Source organism: Eptesicus fuscus, chromosome 15 (assembly GCF_027574615.1).
Source record: "Eptesicus fuscus isolate TK198812 chromosome 15, DD_ASM_mEF_20220401, whole genome shotgun sequence".
NCBI classification, from domain to species: domain Eukaryota; kingdom Metazoa; phylum Chordata; class Mammalia; order Chiroptera; family Vespertilionidae; genus Eptesicus; species Eptesicus fuscus.
The window spans coordinates 19,333,495-19,358,023 of NC_072487.1; the positions used below are offsets into that span (position 1 = coordinate 19,333,495).

At 38.1% G+C, this 24,529-nt stretch overlaps 1 protein-coding gene across 2 annotated transcripts in view; it reads right to left on the reverse strand.

Annotated features, from left to right (window-relative positions):
- ADAMTSL1 (ADAMTS like 1) overlaps nt 1-24,529 on the reverse strand; it is an 882,329-nt gene that overhangs the window by 233,027 nt on the left and 624,773 nt on the right. For both annotated transcript variants that reach the window (XM_028150731.2, XM_008145030.3), the window contains 3 exons: nt 14,707-14,781; nt 11,232-11,389; nt 2,381-2,492 (listed from right to left, as the gene is read on the reverse strand). In XM_028150731.2, coding sequence (XP_028006532.2) covers nt 2,381-2,492; nt 11,232-11,389; nt 14,707-14,781 — 345 coding nt within the window. The remainder of the gene's footprint in view (nt 1-2,380; nt 2,493-11,231; nt 11,390-14,706; nt 14,782-24,529) is intronic.

A 24,529-nucleotide genomic window follows, 5' to 3' on the forward strand; every position in this document is an offset into this window, starting at 1 on the left:
ATGATTTTTAAAAATTATAAATTGTCAGCACAAAATGTTGCTGTGAAGCTTTCTAGAGTATATGAAATGGAAGTTTAGATAAAAAATTAAATAAATGACCAAAATGGTCAGATAATTGTATTTTCTAAAGTTTCAGAAGGTATTTGGAATAGCAATTCTTTACACTTAGCACAATGGTTAACCAGTTGAATCTGAAACCAGAAACATAAAAGGCAATTTAGAGATCAATTTCTTAAGTAATTTTAAAACTGTGGTCCATGAAGGCTGGTTTCTATATTCCTCCCATCTTCGCTCTGAGCAGTATGTATTCCTTTTACTTCCAAGTAAGATTTCTTTTTTTTTTTTGTAGAAGGCTTTGATAGCTCAAAACATTTGAAAACTACTTCTTCACTTAGATGTGAAGAAAATAGGCCAAAGAGCTGGAATAGACATGAGTCTAACATTAATTGACTCATATAGGGAGCCACTGTCAAGGTTACTCCAAAAGCAGCTGTATGTGAAACACATAGGGGGCACATTATTGAATTGCTACTTCTCTAAAAACCCGATTTAATTTAAAAAGAAAAAAATTTTTCCTGTGGTTTCTTTACTTGAAACCACTCCCTATGTTAGTCATTAACAGGTGAATCAAAATAACATATTCCCATGAAACATCAACAAAATTGGCAGTTATTTTTTAAACCAAGTAATTTTCTATTCAGGGCATACAGATCAACTGCAAACACTATTTTATTAAAATGCTTAGGATGTTGAGAGAATAGTTCTTTAATAATCAAGTTAAAAGTACTTGATGTATTTTTGATTAATTGCTTTTAAACTAAAATCTAACTTTGCTCTATGGAACCTCACATTCAGCGATTTGTTCACATTATGTAGACGTAGATAACACAGACAAAGATAAATTATGTATGTTAACTGTTTTACAAAAATTAATGGATAGTCATTTGTCTTCATTTTGAGGTACCATCCTTCTTTTCTCTTGTCAAAATAATCTAGCAATACCTCTGTGGATTAGTTACTTAAAGCCAGCCAATTAACAGGCTTCCATGAAGCTAGAGCCAGAATGTATTTGATGTGCTCATTTTTAAAGGAATATATATATACAGTTTTACATCCATTACATTACCAAAGCTTATAAAGTGATAATCCACAAATGGCTGGCTCAGTTGGAAATGGAACTAAGATATTCTGGAAAGAATTTTGGTAATACATGCCAATGGCCACAAAAATTCTGAAACACACTCTGGAGAATTTATTTCAAGGAAATAATTTCAAAGGAGAAAAAATACTTGGGTATCAAGTTATCCATCACATTATAATAGAGAATTTTAAATGAATTAAATGTTCTTCTAAAGGGATATGGCTAAATCAATTATGAAATAATTCAAAGAAATTATTATGTAACCTGTATAACTATGAAGAGCAGAAAAACCTTTTCCAGTGGCACAAAATGCTGTCCACACTACAGATGTGATGGGGCAGAGACAGACATTCATTTGTTGACTTTTCAAAAGATATGTGTTTTTATGAATAAACTAGAGCCCCAGTGCATGAATTTGTGCAAGGGTGGGGTCCCTCCGCCTGTGATCGGGGCCAATCAGGGCCATCGTGCCCAGTCCCGATCAGGGCCAATTGGGGCCAGTGGCCAGGGAGGGATCGCAGGAGGGACCATAGGAGGGCTCCAGGGCATGTCCAGCCCCATCTCGCCCAGTCCCGATTGGCTGGACTCCAGCAGCAAGGACCTTCCATTCGGAGCATCTGCCCCCTGGTGGTCAGCGCACGTCATAGTGACCGATTGGTCAACTGCTCAGTTGGACACTTAGCATATTAGGGTTTTATATATATAGATAAGGCAGTGACATTCCTTTCACTGCACAGATTATGGAGTAGAGCTGAAAAGTAACTGAGCCAAAGTCTGCAGTAGAGTGATCCCCCCCCCCCACCTGCTAATAGACTACTACCTTTAATTAAATTAATCTCTGATTCTTTTTGGACACATCATGTTATCAAATAGGCCACACGAATACTCTTCACTGGATTCCTGAATAAATAAGTTCACTTCAACCAGATGAATAATTTTTCCTCAAATGAAAAGAATCCCCTCCAGACCACACTGATGCCAAGTTCTGACACTTCTTGCCCTGGCCTTCCATGGATTCAAGGAAAGGAGTGAAGACCGTTTCCTCTAATGGGACTCCATAGACAGAAACTAGAGCATCTGCCTTGTGGGAGGGCTTCAGGATTTGGCCCCATTCAGAAGAAAGGATCTGACCCCACAGCACTACATTTCTTCTTTGTTGAAGTGATTCTACTCTTCCAATAGCCAAGTCTTCCCTCTTAGACACCAACAGATCCTAGGCTAAATGAACAACACTGTTACCTCCTCCACAGGTTGCTGAGCAAGGAAAGAAATCCGTCTCCCTCCATCGGTGCATGATGGGCTGGTAGAAGGTGAACTGGACTGTGCTGTTAGCAGGACCCGAGTTGTGGATCTGTAGGAGACAACAGCAAAGTAGAGGATCTAGTGTGACAGGCAGGTACTTTCTGGGTCCCTTGCCACTCTGAACAAGGAAGTGTGGGAGTACTGATGGCCTTAGGCTGTGTGAAGGGCTGCGTTGGGAGAGAAGTGGCAACAGCCATATCACCTGTCTTACCATTTAACCAGCGAATGCTTCTTGCATATACCCACTGTCACTATCATCACTTTCCCAGTGCCGTTGTAATTGCCGTAGGATCTTATCCAAAGCTACTTAGTCCCTCACCCTCTTTTATTTCCATCCTCTCTGGTATAATGGGTAAAATTATGTGGATTTTAAAATGTAAGATCACAAGAAGACAATTTGTTCTAAGAAAATTTTAAATGTCATTTGCTGCAAAAAAAGAAAGGAAGATACTGTCTTTGGTTAAGAAAAATAAGAGTTAAGGTACTAAGTAGCTCTTCCCACTCAGAGACATACATGGAGTTTCCTGACAACTTGGTGATTTATATATTTTAATGTGCAAAGTTACCAATTGGAAGTTTGCTAAAATGTGAATTCCTGGGCTCAAGCCCAGAGATCCAGGCAATTCGAATGTAGCATAGTCCAAGAACCAAACTTTGAAAAACACCAACTTACAGAATTGAAAGCAAATACATCAAATAAAATATGTGCTTATGGAAATGACAACTCCTTTGTTTTTTTTTTTAAAGAGAGGATATGAGACAATAATTCTTTAATGGTTCTTAAAAGTACAAGGTTGAGAGAACATACTCACACTGAAAGAGAAGAAAAAGGTACCCAACAGGAATGATGCCTTGATTTGGTGAAGACAGAATGACATATGATACAACACTTAGAGGGCAAGGCTTGGACTGATTTTTATACAAAAGGAAGTTCTATGGACAACTGAGAGGACCACCTCTTACTCCAACTCCATTACAGGAATGAGAAGTGTCATCAGGTGAATCCTGTGGCCAAAGTCTTTGTCAATGTTTCTAAGGCTTACTGCCTTGTATCTCAGATATGTGGATAGATTCGGCCTTCAGATTTTTAAAGAAGAGAGCCTTATTCTTCTGCTACTGAATTTAACAACTGGATTAAACATCTAGGATAACAGGAACACTGGAGAAACAGGGAAGAGGTCCTGACCCCCAGAAGGGTGTTTGGAGTTTTGATGAGAATATGGGAATATTCCTCAGAAAATCTGGAAGAGCTGGAAAGGAGAAAGAAGAAAGAGAGAAAAGCTATCATTTATCTCATGTCATGCTGAGATTCTGACCCATGGTGCATCCAGGTCTTTCCTGATTAGAATAAACAGTGATACAATTCCCTACTTTAAAGCAGAAACAGCTGAAGCAATACGATGTCTTTCAAAAATGGGGAGCATGGCCTACAGATGAATATTTTTCAGTCCAGTGTGTCAAATACAGGATATTTAATTGCTTGCTTAGGGATGTAGTATTAATCACATTCTTTGGAAAGTTTTTTTTTATTTTTTAAGCTTACAAAAGCCTATAGCTCTCTTGGGATGTATGGTTATCATGCTGGAAAGCTATTAGAAGAAGGCTCTGATTTGAACAAAAGCTCCATGAAAAATAAAAAGGCCAGAAAATCTGTTTAGATCCTGAGAGATGAATTGTTTTGCAGGAGCCCCTTTTGGGATGCTAGAGATTAATCTGAGTCCTGGGTAAGTGGGGGTTGGGGTGGGGAATCAGGATTAGCAGAATATAACATCAAAGTACTTGGACACTTTGATGTCATGGTGTCAAGGCGATCTGGTGTCAAGCGAGAGGGTTACTAAACGCCATGTTGAAGGGAAAAAAAAAGCAGCTTAGAAAGAATACTGTTCTTAATGAATTCAATGAAAGCACGATGTGTAATGACAACAAATGCTGAGACTGTATGTCCACATTTGAGAAGAGATTGATGACTGGATTGAACACCTAGGATGCCTAGGATAACAGGAACAGGGAAGAAATAGGGAACAGGTTCCACCCCTAGATGGGCATTTTGTTTATTTACATTGATAACATTCCTGCTTCTCTCTTCTCTGTCATTGAGTAGCTACAATTCCCACAGCAATCAGCACTAAAAACAGTCCTACCTTGTGCAGGATACATTTTATTTACATTAAATCTAATCTTAAAACTCCTCCTGCATTATCTTCCACATTAGCATTACAATGAGAGAAAGGAGGCCCAGAGAGGTTAAGTATCTTTGTCAAGGCTACACAGCTAGGAAAAAACAGAGCTGGGATTTGAATTCAGGTGTGCCTGGTTCTAAAGCTGCCATTCTTTTCATGGAATCAAGCAATCTTTGTTAGTGCTGTGAAGATATAGGTATTCATCTTTAGCTGTATTCTTGAACTTCTCTTCTCAGTATCTTCTTAATTTTTCATTTTAAAGCAGGAAAAAATGTTTAAAATAAAAAGAAGGGGCTAACCTGATGTCTAAGTTTGATGGCCTAATTATTGCTTACAGAGATGAACCACTGTGTTCCTTTTTGATTTTATTAATTCTGGGCTGCTGGGATCACTGTTATCATCTGCTCTGAAGTGTCATAAATCCTAAATCCTTAAAACTCAGGTCCTAGTATGAACGCTTCAGTGTGACACATTAGAATTTTGTGGAAGCTAAATACATCTGGCATGTGTAATTTTGACCTCCTTAAGTTAATAAGCAAAAAGAATGTTCTGAACCATGCTTTTCTTCCTATAATTACAATGATTCGGTGTTTCTAATTCAATTTAATGACTTCTCACACTGAAAGTAAAGGAGACAAAACTGGACACTTGCCATAGCGACTGATTGCACTGTCATAATCGAGCTGCAGGGAAGTACAAATGGCATGTGGGTAGCAGTTGAGCTTTTAAGTCCATGTAAAATCAAGAGAATTAGGAGAAATTTCAAATACATGAAAGACATCAGATACACAAAGGCTCTCCCAGATGAAGCACTGTGAAATGCCACACCTCTTGCTTCTCATTTGGGAAGAGGGTTAGTTGTGAGCCTTGGAATGTTCCTCAACTAGGTTCCTTTCTTTCTATGATGTTGTAGGAAAAATTCCCCTCCAGACAGGTGAGCAGGGGGGCTGGCATTCAGGAGTCCCCCCACCCACCTTGGCTGCAGCTGAATTGTTGCTCTGGCCTGAGGAGAGGAGGACAAAGGGGAGCTGTGGGCAGACCTGTTCCCATGAGCCTCTGAGCTGGAACCCACAATGGCATTCAACTTGGTCACACTGGTCTCAGGGCAGCCAGGGGTGTCATGACCAGGCTGTGCTTGAAAGTGGTAGAAACACATCAATATGCCAGCCAGGGAGGGAATAAAATGGAAAATAGGTAAATCTATCTTTTAAATGTTTCAGTCTATTATGTTCAATTTTGGACTGTTCTGGTGGTTAATGGTGATAGTGAATCCTGAAGGAACTGTAAAAATACTTTAAAATGCTTTTCTGGGCTTTCAAAATATGCAACAAGATCTTCCTTATATCATTAAAATGCTTACAAGCACTGATGTCGACGTAATTGTTATTTCATTGCCTTTCTCCTCCATATGCTATAAATGCCATGAAGGCAGGTGCCATTTATCTTGCTCACCACTCTTTCTTCAGCATCATCTACAACGTTTGGCACATAGTAAGTAACCAATCAATTGCCGAATAAATGAATGCATGAATGAACAAACAAATGAATTATATAATGATCATGATTGTTTCAGATTCTATTTGTGGCAAATTCTTAGAATAATTTTCATTATATGTGTATATCTACCAGTTTTCTTGAAGATGTTATTGATCATTTCTTGTTGACAAAATGTATGTTGATAAAATGTTGCGAAAGTTCATGAAAAGAAGCAGTACTGTTGTAACACAACCCTTACCCAACAGTACTTCCCACTGTCCTTTGATAATACAGTAGTATGGCAGAGTGGAAAGAGCTTGCAAAAAGGCTAATTATTATTAGCATTTGGAGTGAAATATAAATTCAATCATTCCATTGTTTGAAATACCTGACAATTTCAACAACTGGAAATAGTGACTAAGATTAGGGATTATTCAGTAAAAATAATGATAAAAAATAGTTAGCATCCAACTTTACTTTTACACTTCTTATAAAGTTTTCTAGTCCTCCTAGATTTCCAGACCTCAATATTGGGAGATACAGCAGTTCAGCCATAGGTCCCTGGGTCAAGGTTGCATGAGAGATGTCGGTTATGGATTTGCTGCCCACAGTCCTTGAGTAGGGCAGCAGACCAGAGATGCCTCTCTGGGAATAATGGGTATAATGTTGGCTACAACGGCTTCCTTAATCACATTAGCCTGTAGCAAGTATCTACAGCTTTTACTGTGTCCATTTTATTTTAGTACTTCATTATATGCATCACTATTTCAACATTTCCTATCCAGTGTGTTATCTCTCAAATGACATTATAATCTAGGAAAGGGCTGATACCACGTCTGGGTGTGGAATTATGTACAGGGTTATGCTCAAGGATGTCCAGAAAGAAATATGAAGGCATCATCTCTGTCTAATACTCCAAATGGAAACCATCCTAGACTACTCAAACAAGTTTCTTGGGCTGCAATTAGAATGATGTCAATCTTCCTAACCCAAATTCTCCACCAATAAAAATGTAATGCATTTAGTAAATTATCCTCTGTAGGAAGTAACTGGTCTTTAGTTATCAGTGCATGAACTGTGAGTCAGTGTTCTTACCTCTAAGTGCACTTATTGTTTACTATTCTGCTGTGTATTTCTGCCCTTTTGGTGGCTTGGGCACTCTCATCAGTCTCTTCTCTATCTATCTAATATGGATTTATTCTTAAATTTAAAAAATGAGCACACACTGACATGAATAAATATAACTAAGTTTCTTGTACAAGTACAGCTAAGTTGGAAGTTCTAATCCTATATAATAAAAGGCTAATATGCAAATTGTCCCCTCCACCGGGAGTTTGACCAGTGGGCGGGCCAGCTGGCCAACCTCCCATGTCCCCTCCCCCGGCCGGCGGGCCTGATCAGGGCCGTTCAGGATGGGCTGGCTGGACCTCTCTGCTGCACACCCCACCCCCCATACAAATTCGTGCACCGGGCCTCTAGTAAAAGATAAACCATAACTGAAAAAGACCATCTAGTATCTGGGAAAGTCATTATCTTCTATTGAGTCTGCAGCTTGAGAAAGGATGCAAATGGCATGGTAGGAGGAAGGGGATATTAAACCAGGCAGCCATCCAGCCAATAGCCAATTGCCCCTGACAATTACTGTCACAGCCAGTCTGCTTTCACATCCATGTGTCTTAATAGCTACACCTGTCAAGTTGTTCCTGGGTATACCAGTTATTTGTAAATTGACCATCTTCAGAAAAGCAGCTTTCTGAGTATACAGTTGTACCGGAAGTTAAAGCATTTCAAAAAGATGGAAAGGCAGTGATTTGGATCTATCTGCTGTTATACACACTATCTGATTCAATTCCTCACAAAGACTATGGGGGAGTATTTTATTACCATTTTTCAAATGAGTAAATAGGCTCAAGAAGGTCAAATAACGCACCGAGGCTACATATCCAGTGAGCAGGAGACTATACAAACTCTAGAGAGCATATCTTTTGTACCACTCTACACTAGCATTGCCAAAATGGTGTACAGCCAATGCAGAGGGTTTAAATTTTTGGAAGATATGCTTCCCTAGGAAGCAAGGTGATAATTCAGTCTGGTTTTAACCTTTAAAGGAGATTTCAAAACATAACTTTGGAACCAATGGCAATACATAATGATTCTCACAGTGAGAAAATGTTCCTTCCATGCAAAAAATGTTTTTTTCTTCTTTGAAATAAACAAAATCTGTGTTTTGGCAATAAGTGTCCATAAAGGTGTTGACAAATAACCATTTCCATTTTGATTCCTGTGTACCTCATTCAAAAAGGAAGTCATTGCTTAAATTAATATATAATGCGAAAGAGACTACACTTTGAATGATACTGAGGATGAATGACAAATTATGTGTATAATTTCTAAGCATCTAAATCATGAAAAATTATAAATCAAATGGCAACCTTTTATTTTCAGCTATTCCTGGAGGAAAATTAGGGAAGAAAAATTGCTTCATTATGAATCATTGGGGAAAAAGTAATTTTCTTCTTTTCTCTATATCTTCTTAAATTATATGACTCATTTTCAAGTTTGAATAAACTGGTTTTAAAAATTACATAATATATTTTAGAATAACTTGACATTTATTTGATCCTGATCTTTTCTAATGAAACCTAAATTTCCTCTCCATTGCAACCTGAAGCTCAATTGCAAATAGGATATATAATGCAAAAATCACTGAAATGATAGCTTAGTTTGATTCTGAATGAAAACATTTACAGATGGTAGGCATCTAGGAAAATATCAAAACTTCTTTAAAGTTCATTTTCCCCCTTAAATAGGTGTATTTACATGTAGAAGAAAAAAATAGTCTTAGAAACAACAGAGAATACTGAAAAGGGTTCTGGGCCAGAAGAAAAGAGGTTATTTTTTATTGTGGTTTGTCATCGGAGTGAGCTTGGTCCCATCACTCAACTTCCCTAAAGCTCAGTTTCCTTGTAGGTAACATGAAGATGTCAGCATCTGTCCCACTTCAGCAATTGCCATGTGGCTAAAGTCCTTTATTCATCCAACTCTTGGTAGGGTTTGTTGTGTTTTCTTATGGAGATACGAAGACATATAATTTATTCCCTGGCCCTCAAGGAATACAAAGTAGGAAGATGTAATGTAAACAGGAATGTTGGGTTGTATCACAGAATGCTTCTGGTTGGAGAAAATACTGAAGAACAGTTATAAGTTAGTGAAGTGAATGGAAAAAGAAAAGATAATAGCATTTAGACAGAGGGAACAGCATTATGCAAAGGTAATCAGTTATGGGATTGCAAGATATGCGGACCTGTGAGCCTTTCAGTTGGTTGAAATAGAAGAGCAAAACTCAAAGGTGAAGTTGGAAGGGTAGATGAACCCAGATTATTGAGAGTTACACATGCTATGGGTCTGCATTTTAACCTCAAAGCAATGGGGATGGTGGTGAGGAGCAATGCAGCATTATGAAGAGAGGGGTTCTGGTTTTAGAAAACTCACTCTGAAGGCAACATGGGTAATGGATCAGAGGCTGGGAAACTAATTCGGAGTCAATGATATTAGTTCAGGTGAGAAATTCAAAGGACTAAAGAAGGAGAAGAAAGAATAGTTTTAAAGGATGATACAGAGGTAGAGCTGACAAAGTGCAATGTCTAATGAGGGGTCTAGGAGGTGGGGAAATTCATGTGAATCAAAGTTTTCCGAGTCGGCTGGCTAAACATTGCATTATTTCTTAAGATAAGAAATCGAGAAGATAGAGCAGGATTTGGGGATAGACGGGTCTAGTTTTGGACATGTTGAGCTCATTGTCTCTGTTGGACATCCAAGTGGTGATGTGCAGAAGGCAGCTGGACATATGAAATGCATTCAACAATGCCGTGAACTATTCAAATGTGAATATTACTTGAATCATATTCTATATTTTCAGTATGTGTATTAACTCTCCAATGCCTCCAGGGAAATCCGTATAAATGGTTTATTCAACAGTACTCAAAGAGCTTCAAAATATAAAGATATCTCTCCATTTTTTACTGTACAGGCATACCTCGTTCTATTGCGCTTCACTTTATTATGCTTCACAGGTGTTGCATTTTTTATAAATGGAAGGCAAGACCCTCCACCAGTGAAAGGATTACGACTTTATTGTGATACTTATTTTATTGTAGTCGTCTGGATCCGAAACTGCAATATCTCTGAGGTATGCCTGTATTTGCTTGTTTAACTACTTACAGAATCATTTCTATTGTGAGCTATCTCTTATGGTTTATAGCTTCTTGCTCAAGTTCATGTGGCTGGCAGGTGGACTGGATTTAAGAAAGCTACCATGCAGATGGAGAGAGTACAGTACTCTGGAACCCTTCTTCCATCCAACCTCCCTGCCTATCACATTTTCCTATATGCATTCTTACTTTCAGCTGCCCTAGGGTCATGAAGCCTTAGCTTAAATCAAATGTCCTCTGGCTCCAGGTCCCATGATGAAAAATTTATGGAGTCCTGGACACATTACAAGTTTTACAGCTTTACAGCTGAAATCCTTCAGGTCCTTCTGACCTACTGAAGGAAAAAATATGTTTTATTTTATTGTGATTCCCAAATGTTCTTCTAGTGTGTACATTTTTCTTACAGAATGTGTATGTTGCTTCCAGCAATGTGTTTTATATTACCTGGAAGAGTAGGGAAGCTCTGATAGAAGGAAACAACTTAGTCTTCTTGCCAGTACAAGGGAAAACAGAACTTGCAATTGGAAGGAAGCATGACCAAGTCTATGGATCATTAGTTTGTCTCTCTCTTTGACTAAGGGCACCTTAAATGAGTCAGTGACTATATTTTAACTTGTTTTAAAAACAGTTCATATCCCCCAACTAATGATGTGTTGGCTTTGTGAGTGGGGTCTTTTTATTAAATTAAACACACACACACACACACACACACACACACACACACACACACACACACAAGATTTTCTTTAAAAAGCCATATGTTCTTTAAAGTCCAGGATGTGGCTCAACACCATTGAATTAAACATCTCTTGGATAACTGGCTTTCTAAATCTCTGTCAAAGTCTAAAGTCTCTCTTCAGGAGATTGTAAATATCATCAGTTTGGAGGGGGCTTGAAAACAAGATACCTAAATGGGCTTACCTTGACAATGAAATCTGCGGTGAGCGGTCCAGCGATACTCAGGTTCTCTTTGCCTGGATATTTCTGGAATTCCACACTAGAATTTTCCACAAGATAGGTGCCTGGAGAGCTAAGACTGTTTTCACCTTTAGCCCCCTGGAGGGTTTTGGTTTCCAGATCTATAGAATCAAACACATGAAGAGAAGAGAAAGATGTTCCCAGGGCTGCAGCAGACCACATGCAAGTACTTTCCGTGGAACAGAGCCGAGAGCTATATGAGGGGGAAGTATCATTCTTTATATGGCTGACACAATTACAATTATAACATAAACAAAATATATAGGCACCTTGGATCACATAGGAGTTTATGCTGCAAATAAATTACTTTAAAACTCATTATCCAAACATCCAAGTCTCCCTCCAAAATAATCTTTGATTCCCTGGATGACCTCATTTGGGCACTCTACCTTATCACAATCCTATTCCTTTGACTAAACCATCTCCCATCCATACTCATTGATTTCAGTATTCATGGCCCTCAGCCTAGAATACCCTACCACCTTCATTTTTACTCTATGAGATCCAGGGTGCCTCATTGAATTCCTTCAGTACCTGTGTGACTTGATATTCACGAATTACCTTGTATTTACTTATTCTTTCTGATTATTTATTTTATGTGTGCTATCCTTAAAAATGAAGAAAGCCTAGTGACTTAAGGACAGGGAACTAACTGTCCTTTTTATTTCTCTTTCTTTTTAAAATCCTTCTTGGTACTTCATTCAGTATTGTGTACATATATGAATTTTGTAAGAGCTTAGGCCAGAAAGAAGAACTTCTTGATTCCTGGAACATTCCAAGCTGAATCTGGCCAATGATCAAGTCTGCGAATCATGTTTTGTTGTAGGAAATCAAAGCCTGCTGGGGAAGATGGTAATTATGACATGTATTTCAGAGTAGGGGAAGTTCTTACAGGATTGAGAGGGATTGGGAGTAACTGCCCACTGCATAAGGGAACGTAGATAGGCTAAATCTAACAAGAACCCTTGGTTTGGGCAGGGGTTCTTTAGAAGAAAGATGGGGAGCCTGAGTGAAGCTCTAGGTCTCCTACCCTACATTCCATCAGACCGATTCCTCTCTTGAAAGTTTTACAGATTGGGGTTCTGTGGTTAAGAATCATTTGAAGCTGCCTGGATGTACTAAAGTGCCTAAAGTATTTCTACTGAATTCTTCTAGATGTTGCTTAAGTCAAGTTCTGTACTACAAGGAATACCAATAGGGGGAAATGTTGGTGTCCAATTAAATGCCAATGACCCTCAGGTGAAGTCTGTGTAGCCCTTCTCTAGGAGTAGGTCAGATTGCCCTCCCCTATCCCAGCATGGAGAGGCCCTCACAGAAGAACATAAGACACCCAACAAAATATGCGAGTGTAGGAACCACAGTTGTCATCAGAGGAAAGTAATAGCACTGCATCTCCTTCCTCTAGCCTTCATTCTCCCAGCTGCCTTACATGTGTTTACATGCATGTATGGAGATAACTCCAGGATGTAAGTTCATTTAGTTTTTGGAAGAATCTTGGGAGTTCTAAGCCTAATGTGAGCATCTGGTTCAATTTTATCACCAGGCCTCCTAGTAACCTTCTCAAGGTATTCTGATGAAAGATGAGCTGGGCTGGACCAGACTGCCTAGTCTTGCTCTAGTTTGGCCCTACATTTTTAAGGTTGATCTCATATTGGAGCAGCTGCTGGGAGTGAAGGGCAAAGGGTTGCAAGAGAAATAGGGCATCATTTACTCACATATTCATTTTGAATTATATTCCAAATACAAAACAAAGCAAAAACTTCGTTAGTTATACATATGTTATCAATAGTATATCGACTGCAGGGTGGGGAGGGGATAATGAAGATTCCATTTTGCTTTTCATCATCCATAAATATCACTTGCAATTTTTATCCACCAAATACTTGGGACAACTAAAGCAAAGGCCAATTCATCAGCTTCTTAGCGAACACATAATTAGGGAATTTGGGAGGCTAATACATTTATAAAAATAAATTTTCCTCTTATATCTATATTCCTTTGGATTCTTTCTTCCACAGTGAGGAGTCAGTCCCCAGGTTGGTGATGGTCTTGGTCTGATGTTTAATTTTTGCCTATCCCTGCTCAGAAAAATACTGTTTTTGAGTGGGATTGTTTCACCAGCAGTTACCTCTGTCCAGCTCTCAAAGGGAAAAACAAATCATTTAAATGGTAATGTGAACACATATATATCATCCTTTGACATGTGAACACTATATTTTTGGGGGCTGTTCAGGGCTAGGAAAGAACTTGGACCCATATAAGGTGTCTTATCAGCATCTTTTGGCTTTGCCTGAACTGTACCTTTACTTCACATGACCCTTCAAATCCCGCCTCTCCCATAAAATGTACTTATTTTTATTTTTAGAAAGACTATAGTAGGCTATCTGAACTTTCACAGGCTCCAATTTGTCTTCATCTTGTTTGTCTTTCTGGAATGATTTCAGTCGTAATCCAATTGCCAAAAGACAGTGCTTGCTACCTAAATTGGTTTCTTAGGCATGTGTGTGGGTGGGGAGAAAAAGCAGAAAATGATAGATGACTTTGTAGGAACCAGGGAACAATTGAAATGGAGATCAGAAATGCCTAAGGGATCAACTGAAGTGAAATCTTCCAGGAGAATTGAATTTTGCAGAAAACACTAGCATATCCTCTCCTTTCTGTCCCCTGATTCACAGCCCATAATTTTCTATTTGTAACTTAGAGGTCTACGTCTATACAGCATTAAATGATATTAAAAAAAAAAAGACATGGCATGTCTAAAGGTCAGTTCTTGTACAAACTCTGGTGAGGCTATGCTACTATTTGATCTTTGGTCCCACCAGAAGTTTGTACATGATCATCCCATTAGTAATCCTGAATCCACTAGGTATCTTCAAGATATTAGGACCTTATATTGTTTTTAATACATGGGATGCTTAATTTACCAAAATGGTTTTCTTTAAATGCCACAGAGTTAAGATTGTTTGGGGTTTCTATGTTCCTCTGAATTGATACAGTAATAAAATACGAGAAAAGGAAGAATAAGAAAGAGAAAGAAGGAGAAGGAAGGAAGTTTGGAAGGAAGAAGAAAAAACACCAAGAGGCAAGGTAAGAAAAAGATCGAGATTGATTGGAAATAAAGAAGGCAGAAAATGAGAAATAATATTCACGAAAGCATAAACATGTGCTTACCTCAAGAACAAACTATGGGAGCATCTATTTTGTATTTTTCAGGATGACTGTGGTTAGAGATGATTACCAGAGAGTTTTTTTGCTATCTAATTAGGCAACCAAAAGATAAACAGAAGCATTCAAAATATCATATTATGATAAAGTGGAAAGATTTGTACTTCTGTATTTTAATCTATTCTGGGAACAAAAAATAAATAATAATGCCTAAAATCCCAATCCCCAAAGGAAAACAACGAAGTTTACTTACACAAGTGATCGGGTCCTTTTAAGGTAAGGTGAATATGTCTGCTTCCATAGGGAATGGCAACCACAGTGTCATCCACTAGAGAGAAACAAAGCAAGGTCTTAAAAGCACATAATTTGATACATAATTACTGATTGTCTCCTATTAAGGCACAAATTTACATACCCCTACCTCCCAACACCTGCAAAATGACACTCTTTTTTTTTTTTTAATCTTTGAAATGTGAACACCAATATTTGGGAATCAAGATTTTTACTTTCCTCAAAATAAAATATGACAAAAAAGCTACTCACTTGTTAACTCATGGGGATATGATCTTTAAAAAATATGTGAGTTTTGATATATGAAAAAATGAATTTGCAAGTTTTCATTTCTAATGTTAAATCCTGGTCTTATATTGCCATTTTTTTTCTCTAGAGTAGAGCAATTGTGTTCAAGTACAAAAGGAAAATAAAATGTTTCTTTATTATATCAAAATCTGGATTTCTCTCCAGCAAAGTAACTGTCTAGGATAAGCAAAACAGATTGAAGAATAGGGGAAATAAATGTTTGTTTACGTTCTTTCAGCCCCTCTAGGGCAGAAACCAGGCCTTCCAGGTCTTTAATATCCTTTACTCTATCTGCATGCAATACTGAGTGTCCCATCAATGGCCATTCATATTTCCCCCACACCCTCTCTGTAAGGCTTAATTACAGATCATTTAAAAATGGATTACTTTTTACAATGCTTGAAATTGGGCCTAAACTCATTGGAACCAGTGCCAAAATCTATATTTTAAAAAGTTGAAAGTATAGTACATGTGCTCCAAACACTTCACTGGCCTTCTTATTTAGAACTTCACTTGTGACAACAATACCTTATATTTACACAGCCATGAGGAGTTCCACTTGCACCTGAATTATACTACCTATTCTTTCACCCAAAACTTGTTAATATAGGCCAGGAAGATGCCACCATCCCTACTTTATGATGAAGAAATGAGGCCTCTGAGAAATATAATGAGTAGCTCAAGGTCAAAGAACAGGAGACAAGGACAGCAGGTATTTTAAACTCACCAGCATAGTCAGAAGCTCTGTGGGATTCTCTGTTTCAATATTATACATTATCATTCTATCACTTCAAGAAGTTAGTTTCAATAAAAGAAGCTCAAAAGGTAGCCAATCTCTCTGAACTTCAACATATCATCTTGTCTTTGGGTTAATTTAATTTCAATAAATGAATCTCAGAAGTTCCCTAACTTCTCTGATCCTTAGTTATTCTGTTTGTAAAACAGGGAAAACAACACTTACCTATAATATTGTTGTGAATAGATAGATATATAGATATAGATATATAGATGTATAGGCTAGAACACAGTATTTTGTGAATATAATTCCTTCCCCTCTATTACAAATCTCCTAAAACATGAACCGAAAGACTGTTTATTTTTATGTTTTTAAATGCCTCAAAGCCCCTACCACATAGCCAGCTGAATGAGAAAGAATTACACGCCTTCAATCTCTTCCCCAAAGAGGTTACATTTATCAAGTTCTCTGCAATACTGAATATTCTACTCACACTACAACTTTCTAGTTGTTTTTAATGTCATATGTTGTTAAAGAAAAGACTGAATTTTAGATAGCTTCGAGTTTGTGGCTTATAAGAACCACACACATAAGGGGAATATAGAAAAGGAATAAAGAACCTTCAGACTGGGCCCCAGAGCTCTACACGCCTTGCATAAAGACATGGATGTTTAAGTTTACAAAAGAAACTCAAAGCAGTTCAAACAATGGGATTTCTAGAAATAGAAAGTCTTTGTTTATCCACAGGTCAAGTAAAGTGCAAGCAAAAGAGAAGCTTTCTGTTGGCGGCAGTCTTCTGACCCACACACTGCTCAGGCGGCCTCCCTCTTGTTCTGCTGAGAAGTGACTCACATTCCACGCGCCGGGGCACTGGCCCAGCTTTAGGCTGATGCAGTAACCGTTGTGTGCTCCCCGAGGAAGATGCAGAGGAACCTCCCAGGTTGTCGGGGGAAGAAGGTAAGGTGGAGCGTATAGACTAGACAAGAATGGACTATCTGATGCCCCTCTACTCTTCCCTGGTCAAAGAGAAATGTGGAGCAACTCAGGCTGGTGCAAACTTGAACTGTCAGCAGCACACAGCCCCAGAGATAGGAGCGTCACGGCCTAGTCTATGGTTCTGTAAAGGGATAACAGACAACTGGCAGGTTATCAGGCATCCAGCAAATTCATTACTGTATTGCACAGATGTTTTTGACTGTGTCCTAGTGCCAAGTTCCATGCTAGGTACCAGAGACTCAGTGAAGAACAAGACGGCCCATGAAAAAGAGACCTAAAATGAAAAAATGTGTGGAAAATACGCACATTGGTTAGTTTCTTAGGAGCCCTGGACCAAAGAAACCCATTTCACTCTGTGTGTAACCCAGTGTGTCCCCAATGTGTTCATGCAAGGAAGCTTTTGCTTACGTCTTATCTGTTAACACCAGCTGATACATCTCAGAATACACTTTAACATATGATGTTCTTAATTTGATAAAAAGCAAGATGGAAAAAAATTAATTTGATTTTCTGCATGTTGATAAAAAGCCATTCTTTGAGTTGTATATGTATTAATAATTGTCTCATTTGACAATACATTCTCAATGATCAGGGATGGGTTGTGGGATTCTACTGTTTGGTATCTATGATAGTACTGTGCACAGAGAGGTGTGACTTCTGAGAATGTGTGAGCAGTCGGTTTCATCACCGGCCCCTCAGAGATAAATTCAATGGGTTTGGCTGGTGAGCCGGTGGCTATATGCTCTCCTTGCACAACGCTGGGGATGACCTCTCCTCCAAAGGCACACTGCTCTATCATCAAGGGCATCCGCCCTAACCCAGTCTGACCCAACCACGATGCTGGTCTTCAGGACATTTTTCCAGGTTATTAATCAACAACTCTAAAAGACCTGCTTCAGAGATCAGGCAACCTCTTTCTCCATTAAATCGACAAGGTTTCCATGGGAATCACAAATGTTGTTATTTCACATACATGGGTTATAAATACCCCTTTCCAAGAAAATTGTTCTCAAGGATTGTACCTAAAAGATTTTGTAAAAAAATAAATAAATAAAAATCTACAGTTATTGCCCTGGCCAGGTGGCTCAATTGGTTGGAGCATCAGCCTTTACTCCTAAAGGCTGCGTCAGGGCACATACCTAGGTTGTGGGTTTGATCCCTGATTGGGGAGCATATAGGAGGCAACCAATCAATGTTTCTCTCTCTCTCTCTTAAAAAAAAAAAAAAAGCACACACACATATCCTTGGGTTAGGTTAAAAAAAATTACAGCTAGCCCTGGCTCTTTTGGCTTAGTGGTTAGAGTGTCAGCCCATGGACTGAAGAGTCTCTGGTTTAATAAGTCAAGGGCAACTAATCAATGTGTCCCTTTCTTGTCCATGTTTCTCTCCCTCTCTCTCCCGCTCCTCCCTCTTTTCCACTCTCTCTAGCAATCAATGGAAAAAATATCCTCCAGTTAGGATTAAAAACAAATAAATACACAGCTATATACATCTATATTCTACACCTTTCTAGCATTTTAGATTAATTTTTAATCTTTTCATATGTGGATTTTTCTGCATAACTCATTGCTATATCAGAGAAAGGTGATAATAAAAATGATAAGTTTTAAAAAGACAGGATTTCCTATTCTGATATCTGAGTTTATATTATTTTTAGACCTGTTGATAAGTGCATGTTTTTAAAAGCTCTTTGCTCTAAGCCTTTGGGGCTGACACTCAATCTTATCATTATTATTTTTTGTTGAAAGAGCCATTGTTAATGCAGCTGGCTACATATAGTCTGCCAGTCTTGAGGAGATTTTAATGGTGTATTTTTCATCTTCATGCCAACTTTATTACTCATAACATATACACAATAAAATAAGATGAGCCCTTCATATCCCTCCTCCCCCTAGTTTATCAGTGATTGCACAATGGGGGGTGGATACTGGACAGGCCAAACAAGATGCTTCCTTCCCCTGCCCTTGTTTTGTCTAGGTCAAAAACTTTGGAACCATCCTTGATTTTATGCTTTCATCCAATCAGTTGGAAAGTCCTATTGTCAAAAAGCCGTATTTCATGGATTCTACAATATTTCATATTTTAACCTACATGAAATCAGAATGTATTTCACAATCACTGGTGCCTTATATTCATTCTCCCCGGGGGAGGCAGTCATCTGCCATACTTTGTCCGCACAGACACTAATATCAAAACAGCCAGTATCAAACTTGCAAAATGGGCGTCAGCTGCTTGGAAGAAAATTCCAATAGTCAAACACATTCATTTAACCTCTGGGAATCAAACGGTTAGGAGGGTAGTAGGGAGATGAGGAATCAGAAGTGCTAAAGAACATCCTCAAAGTGGGAGTCAAAATCTGGCTAGTTCTACATACATAATTGGAACCTGAATTAAGATCCCAGCACCAAGACTTCTGCTTTCTGCCAAATGGAGTAGTAGGGCTCAGGCTCAATCTCTTGTCTGAAACAGCCAAAAGGTCAGAAAAAAATATATGAAAACATGGCTTTCAAGATACAGGATATCAAACAAGAAGGTCAACAATCCTTGAGAGTCAAGAAACAAAGTAGGTAAGTGCTAACATTGCTTCACCTTACTGCCATGAGAGATTTTCTAGGCGATAGCTCAGGAAGTGGGGACTCAGAGCCCACTGGATTCCCTGAGTTGAGGAGACAAAGCTGAGAGTTCAAAATCAAGGTGGCGAGAGTCTGAAGGACAGATTACCAGAGAGAGAAAACTACACAGAGAGAGAGATGACTCAAGAGATTTAAGGGTGCTCCCTATAGCTATCCAGCAGCACACTCATACCAATCAATCAGACGTGCATGTGGTGAAACTTCCTGAGGCCAAGAAAAGAACCAGGCCAGTAAAAGAATTATAGGGATGAGTATCTGCCACACGTCTAGGGCCTGAATAGGGTCTTATCCCGCCAGCTGGGCTGTCATTGGACAGTGAGCACTGAGAAGGGTCTTGCCTCAATGCCAGGGCACAATTGGCCCTAGCCCAAACATGGATTTGGTCCTAGCTACGGAATTTTAAGATCCAAAAGGATCAAACTGATTTTAAGTAACTTAACTGCTTCCAGAACAAAATTTAGAATATTTCTAGGGATACAAAAATACCTAGTATCCGGCAAGATAAAATTTGCAATGTCTGGAGTCAGGTCAAAAATTACCAGGCATGAAAATTAAACAACAACATCAACAACAAAATGCAACCCATATAGAAGAGAAAAATCAAATCAAAACACAGAAAAGGCATTAAAATAGTTACTATAACTGTATTCCATATGTTAAAAAATTAAGTGTAAGAACAAAACAGAGCAAAACAAAAAACTCCAGGCCCAGGGAATTTCACTGGTGAGTGCTACCTAGAATTTAAAGAAGCAATAACATCAATTCCATACAATCTCTTCCATAAACAGAAAAGAAAAAATCACTTCCCAACACATTGTTTGAGGCCAATATTACACTTGTATCAAAACCAAAGACAGCATAAGCAAAGGACACTACAGACAATGATCTCTCATAAACATAGATGCAAAAAAAATCCTCAAACAAAATGCTAGCAAATGAAGCTCGGTGATCTATAGAAAGAATAATACACTATGAACAAGTAGAATTTACTCCAGGAATGCAAGACTTTTTGAAATCAATTAATATTATCCATCACAAAAGTCTTAGAAAAACCACTGATGGTATCAATTGAGGCAGAAAAAAGCATTTGACAAAATTCAACATCTATTTATGATAATAACTCTCCGCAAATTAGGAATGGATAAGAACTTCCTCAAAGTGATAAAGAGCATCTATGAAAAAAAAACACAACCCTACAGCTAACATAATGCTCTGTAGTGAGATTGAATGTTTTCCCCTTAATAAGAATGGACATAAGGTAAGGTTATTCACTCTCACCACTTCTGTTCAACATTGAATTTGACATCCTTGCCAGTGCAGTAAGGCCATAAAAATAACTAGTGGTTTATAAATTGAAAAGGGAAGAAGTAAAACCATCCTGATCTGTAAATAACATGATTGTTTATGTAGAAAATCCCAAAACTCATACAACTAATAAATGAGTTTGGCAAGTTCACAAAATACGTGGCCAAGAATAAACTAGCAACACTACAAAAACTGAAATAAAAAATACAATGTCATTTATGAGGTATAAATCCAACTCAAGCATAAAGAGTACGTATGCTTAAAACTAAAAAAGACTGATGAAAGAAATTAAAGAAGACTTAAATGAATGGAGAGACATGAAGTGTTCATTGGTTGAACAACTGAACATAGTAAAGATGTCAGTTCTCTCTAAATCAATCTGTAGAATTAAAATAATTTCAGTCAAAATCCCAGCAAGATTTTTGGTACATATGAGAAAAATAGGTTGTAAAATTTATGGGGAAAGGCAAAGGAATTAGAATAGAATAGCCAAAATAAGTTTGAAAAGAAGGGTAAAGTTGGAGAAATCAAGCTACCTGATTTTAAGATTTGCTTTAAAGCTCTAGTAACCAAGATAATGTGATACAGTGAAGAGATCAGAATAGACTCCAGAAACAGACACACACAGAAACAGCCAATGGATTTCTGACATCTTAAAAGGCAATTCAAGGAGAAAAGGTTATCTTTTCAACAAATGGAGCTGAAAAAAATTGGACATCCTAATTTAAAAAAAAAAATCAACCTAGATATAAACCTTACACCTTATACAAAAATTAACTGGAACTCGGTCGTAGATCTAAAGATGAAATGTAGAATTCTAACACTTTTAGAAAAAAACATAGGAGAAAACTTTGTGACCTGGGGTTAGGCAAGAAATTCTTGGACATGACGTTAAATGTAGATACAATCCATGAATGATAAAAAAGATAAACTGTTCTTCATAAAAAGTAAGAGCTTTTGCTCTGGGAAAGATAACATTAAGCAATTTTGGGGAAAAAATAAAAAGCTACCGACTGAGAAAAGATATTTTCAAATCACATATTTGACAACGGACTTATATTCAGAATATATAAAGAACTCTCAAACTCAACAGTAGGAAAGCAAACCACCATTTTTAAAAATTGGCAAAAGACTTTAACGCCACACCAAAGAGGAAATACGCACATTTGTAATGGGCAGAATAATTGCCACCCTCCCTCCTCCTCCTGCCGAAGATGTACCCCAAACCTGTGAATATATTATGTTACATGGAAATGGGGAATTAAGGTTGTTGATGAAATTAAGCTGGCTAAGCAGCTGACCTTAAAATAAAAATATTATCCTAGATTATTTGGGTAGGCCCAATGGAGTCACAAGCATTCTTTAAATTAAAAGAGGGAGGCAGAAGAGGAGGTTAGAGTCAGTAACATCCGAAGATGCTCCGCTGCTGGGCTTTGAAGATGCCAAGGAAAGAAGATAGCTTCCAGAAGCTGCAACATCAAACTAAAGGAGAAGGCATTCTTCCCCGGAGCTTCTAGGAGGAGCACAGCTCTGCCAACACCTGGATTTGAGCCCAGCAAGACCCATTTTAGACTTTGACCCTCCAGAACGACAAAATAAGAGTGTTGCTTTAAGCCACTAAGTTTGTGGTCATTTGTTGCAGCAGCCACTGGAATACAGCATGAAAAGAGATTCAACATCATTAGCCATTAGAAAAATGCAAATTAAAGCAATGATGAGATAACACTACACACCTATTCTAATGTCTAAAATAAAAAATACTGACAATGTCAAGCTATGGTAAGAGTGCTGAGCAAGTGAAACTCTCAGATATTGCTGGTGGAAAAGCATAATAGCAAGACACTCAAGAAAACAGTCTAGCGGTTTCTTAAAATGCTCAGCATACATCTACCATACAGTCCCAGCCACTCTAATCCCAGGACTTTACCCAGGAGAAATGAAAGCATTTGTCCATACAATGGAATTATTACAGCAATAAAATAAAATAAACCGCTGATACCTGCTGCAACATGAATGCATCTCAAAATAATTAAGCTGAATGAAAAAAAGCCAGATGGAAAAAGAGTATGTACTGTATAATACCATTTTATAAAATTCTACAAAATGAAATCTAATGATGGAAACGGGGCGGGAGGGAGAAGGAGGGAAGGATTACAAGGGAACAAGAAAACTTCTGAGATGATGGATATGCTCATGGTAATGGTTTCACAGGTATATGTACACGTGAAAACTCACTAAACTGTATACTTTAAATATCTAGTTTATTGTATATCATTTATAACAAAAGAGCCCAATACTAATGGACTTCATTTCTTTTTTGGATTCTTTTAAAAATACTGTATCACAAGTACCCTGATGATGTGGAAATTGACTGAGTCTAAAGGGATTAAAAAGAATTGAAGTTTGAGAAAATTTTTAATTGTTTTAATCAAATTATTAATTTATTTCAGTTTTATTTTCCTTTTCTGGATGTATAAGTGCAATATAGTATAGGCTAAAAATATATCTAAGTTTAAAATAGACCTTGTAGTAGCTATGAAGTAAAAGCCCTAAGTGATCAGAAGGCAGTATCATAGTTTCTTAATTTCAATGGCAGCTTTTTTTTTCTCTCTCTCTTAGTGATGTATAAAATAATAGTACAGTCTGGCTGGCGTGGTGCAGTGGTTGAGCATCGACCTATGAACCAGAAGGTTGTGGTTCGATTCCCACTCGGGGCACATGCCTGGGTTGCAGGCTCGATCCCCAATGTGGGGTGTGCAGGAGGCAGCCAATCAATGATTGTCTCTCATCATTGATGTTTCTCTCTCTCTCTCTCTCTCTCTCTCTCTCTCTCTCTCTCTCCCTTCCTCCCTCCCTCTCTCCCTTCCTCTCTGAAATCAATAAAAATATATTTAAAAAATAAAATAATGGAACATCTTTCAAGCAATGATGTCTTAGATTCAAAGAAATGCAATTATCCCGAATTGGGACACTTCTCACCACCTTCCTAGCTACTACCATGGTCCACCATCATCCCTGGCCTGGCTCACTGTAGTGGCCTCCTGACTGCTTTTCTTACTTTCACAGTTGGACTCCTTATAACCTACTCTCAGCATAGTAGATAGAGGGATCCCTTTAAAACAAATCATCCCCCTGCTAAAATTCCTCCTGCGACTTCTCATTTCATTGAGATTAAAGGCCAGAGTCCTTATAAAATCCTGCAATATCGGTGCCATTCTCCACCACACACAAGCTTCTTTGCTTCAAGGAATATGTTAAGAATGCATCTACCGCAGGACCTTTGCACTTGCTGTTCTTTATGCCTGGAATTCTCTCCTCCCTGACTTGTGTGTGGTGCGCCACCTGTACCTACATTAGATGTTTGCTCAAATGCTGTTTTATCAGTGAATCTTTTCTTACTAACCTTTTTAACCCTCAAACACCCTTGGCTAGCAAACCCAATCTCCAATTCTTCTCCTTCCCTGCCTTACTTTTTTTCCAATCTCCTTCCTGCCTTACTATTCTCCTATCACCATATGACACATATATTATTTTATTTCATTATTTGTTTTGTCCCTGAACATGTCTGTCCCTCACATTAGTATGTAAGCTCCCTGAGGAAAATGGATTTTCATCGGTTTTGTTCTTTCTTATGTTTCCAGTACTAAAATAGTTCCTTAACACATAGCAGGTATCCAAGAAATACTTGTTGTCGAATAAATGAGTGAACTTCTGCTGAATGAATGAATGATGAATGAATGAATGAATGAGTAGCTTGTGAGTATAACCTGAAGTTCAATGTAGAAATTTCTTTAAAAATCTGTGCTTTCTTTAAAACATTCCTATGT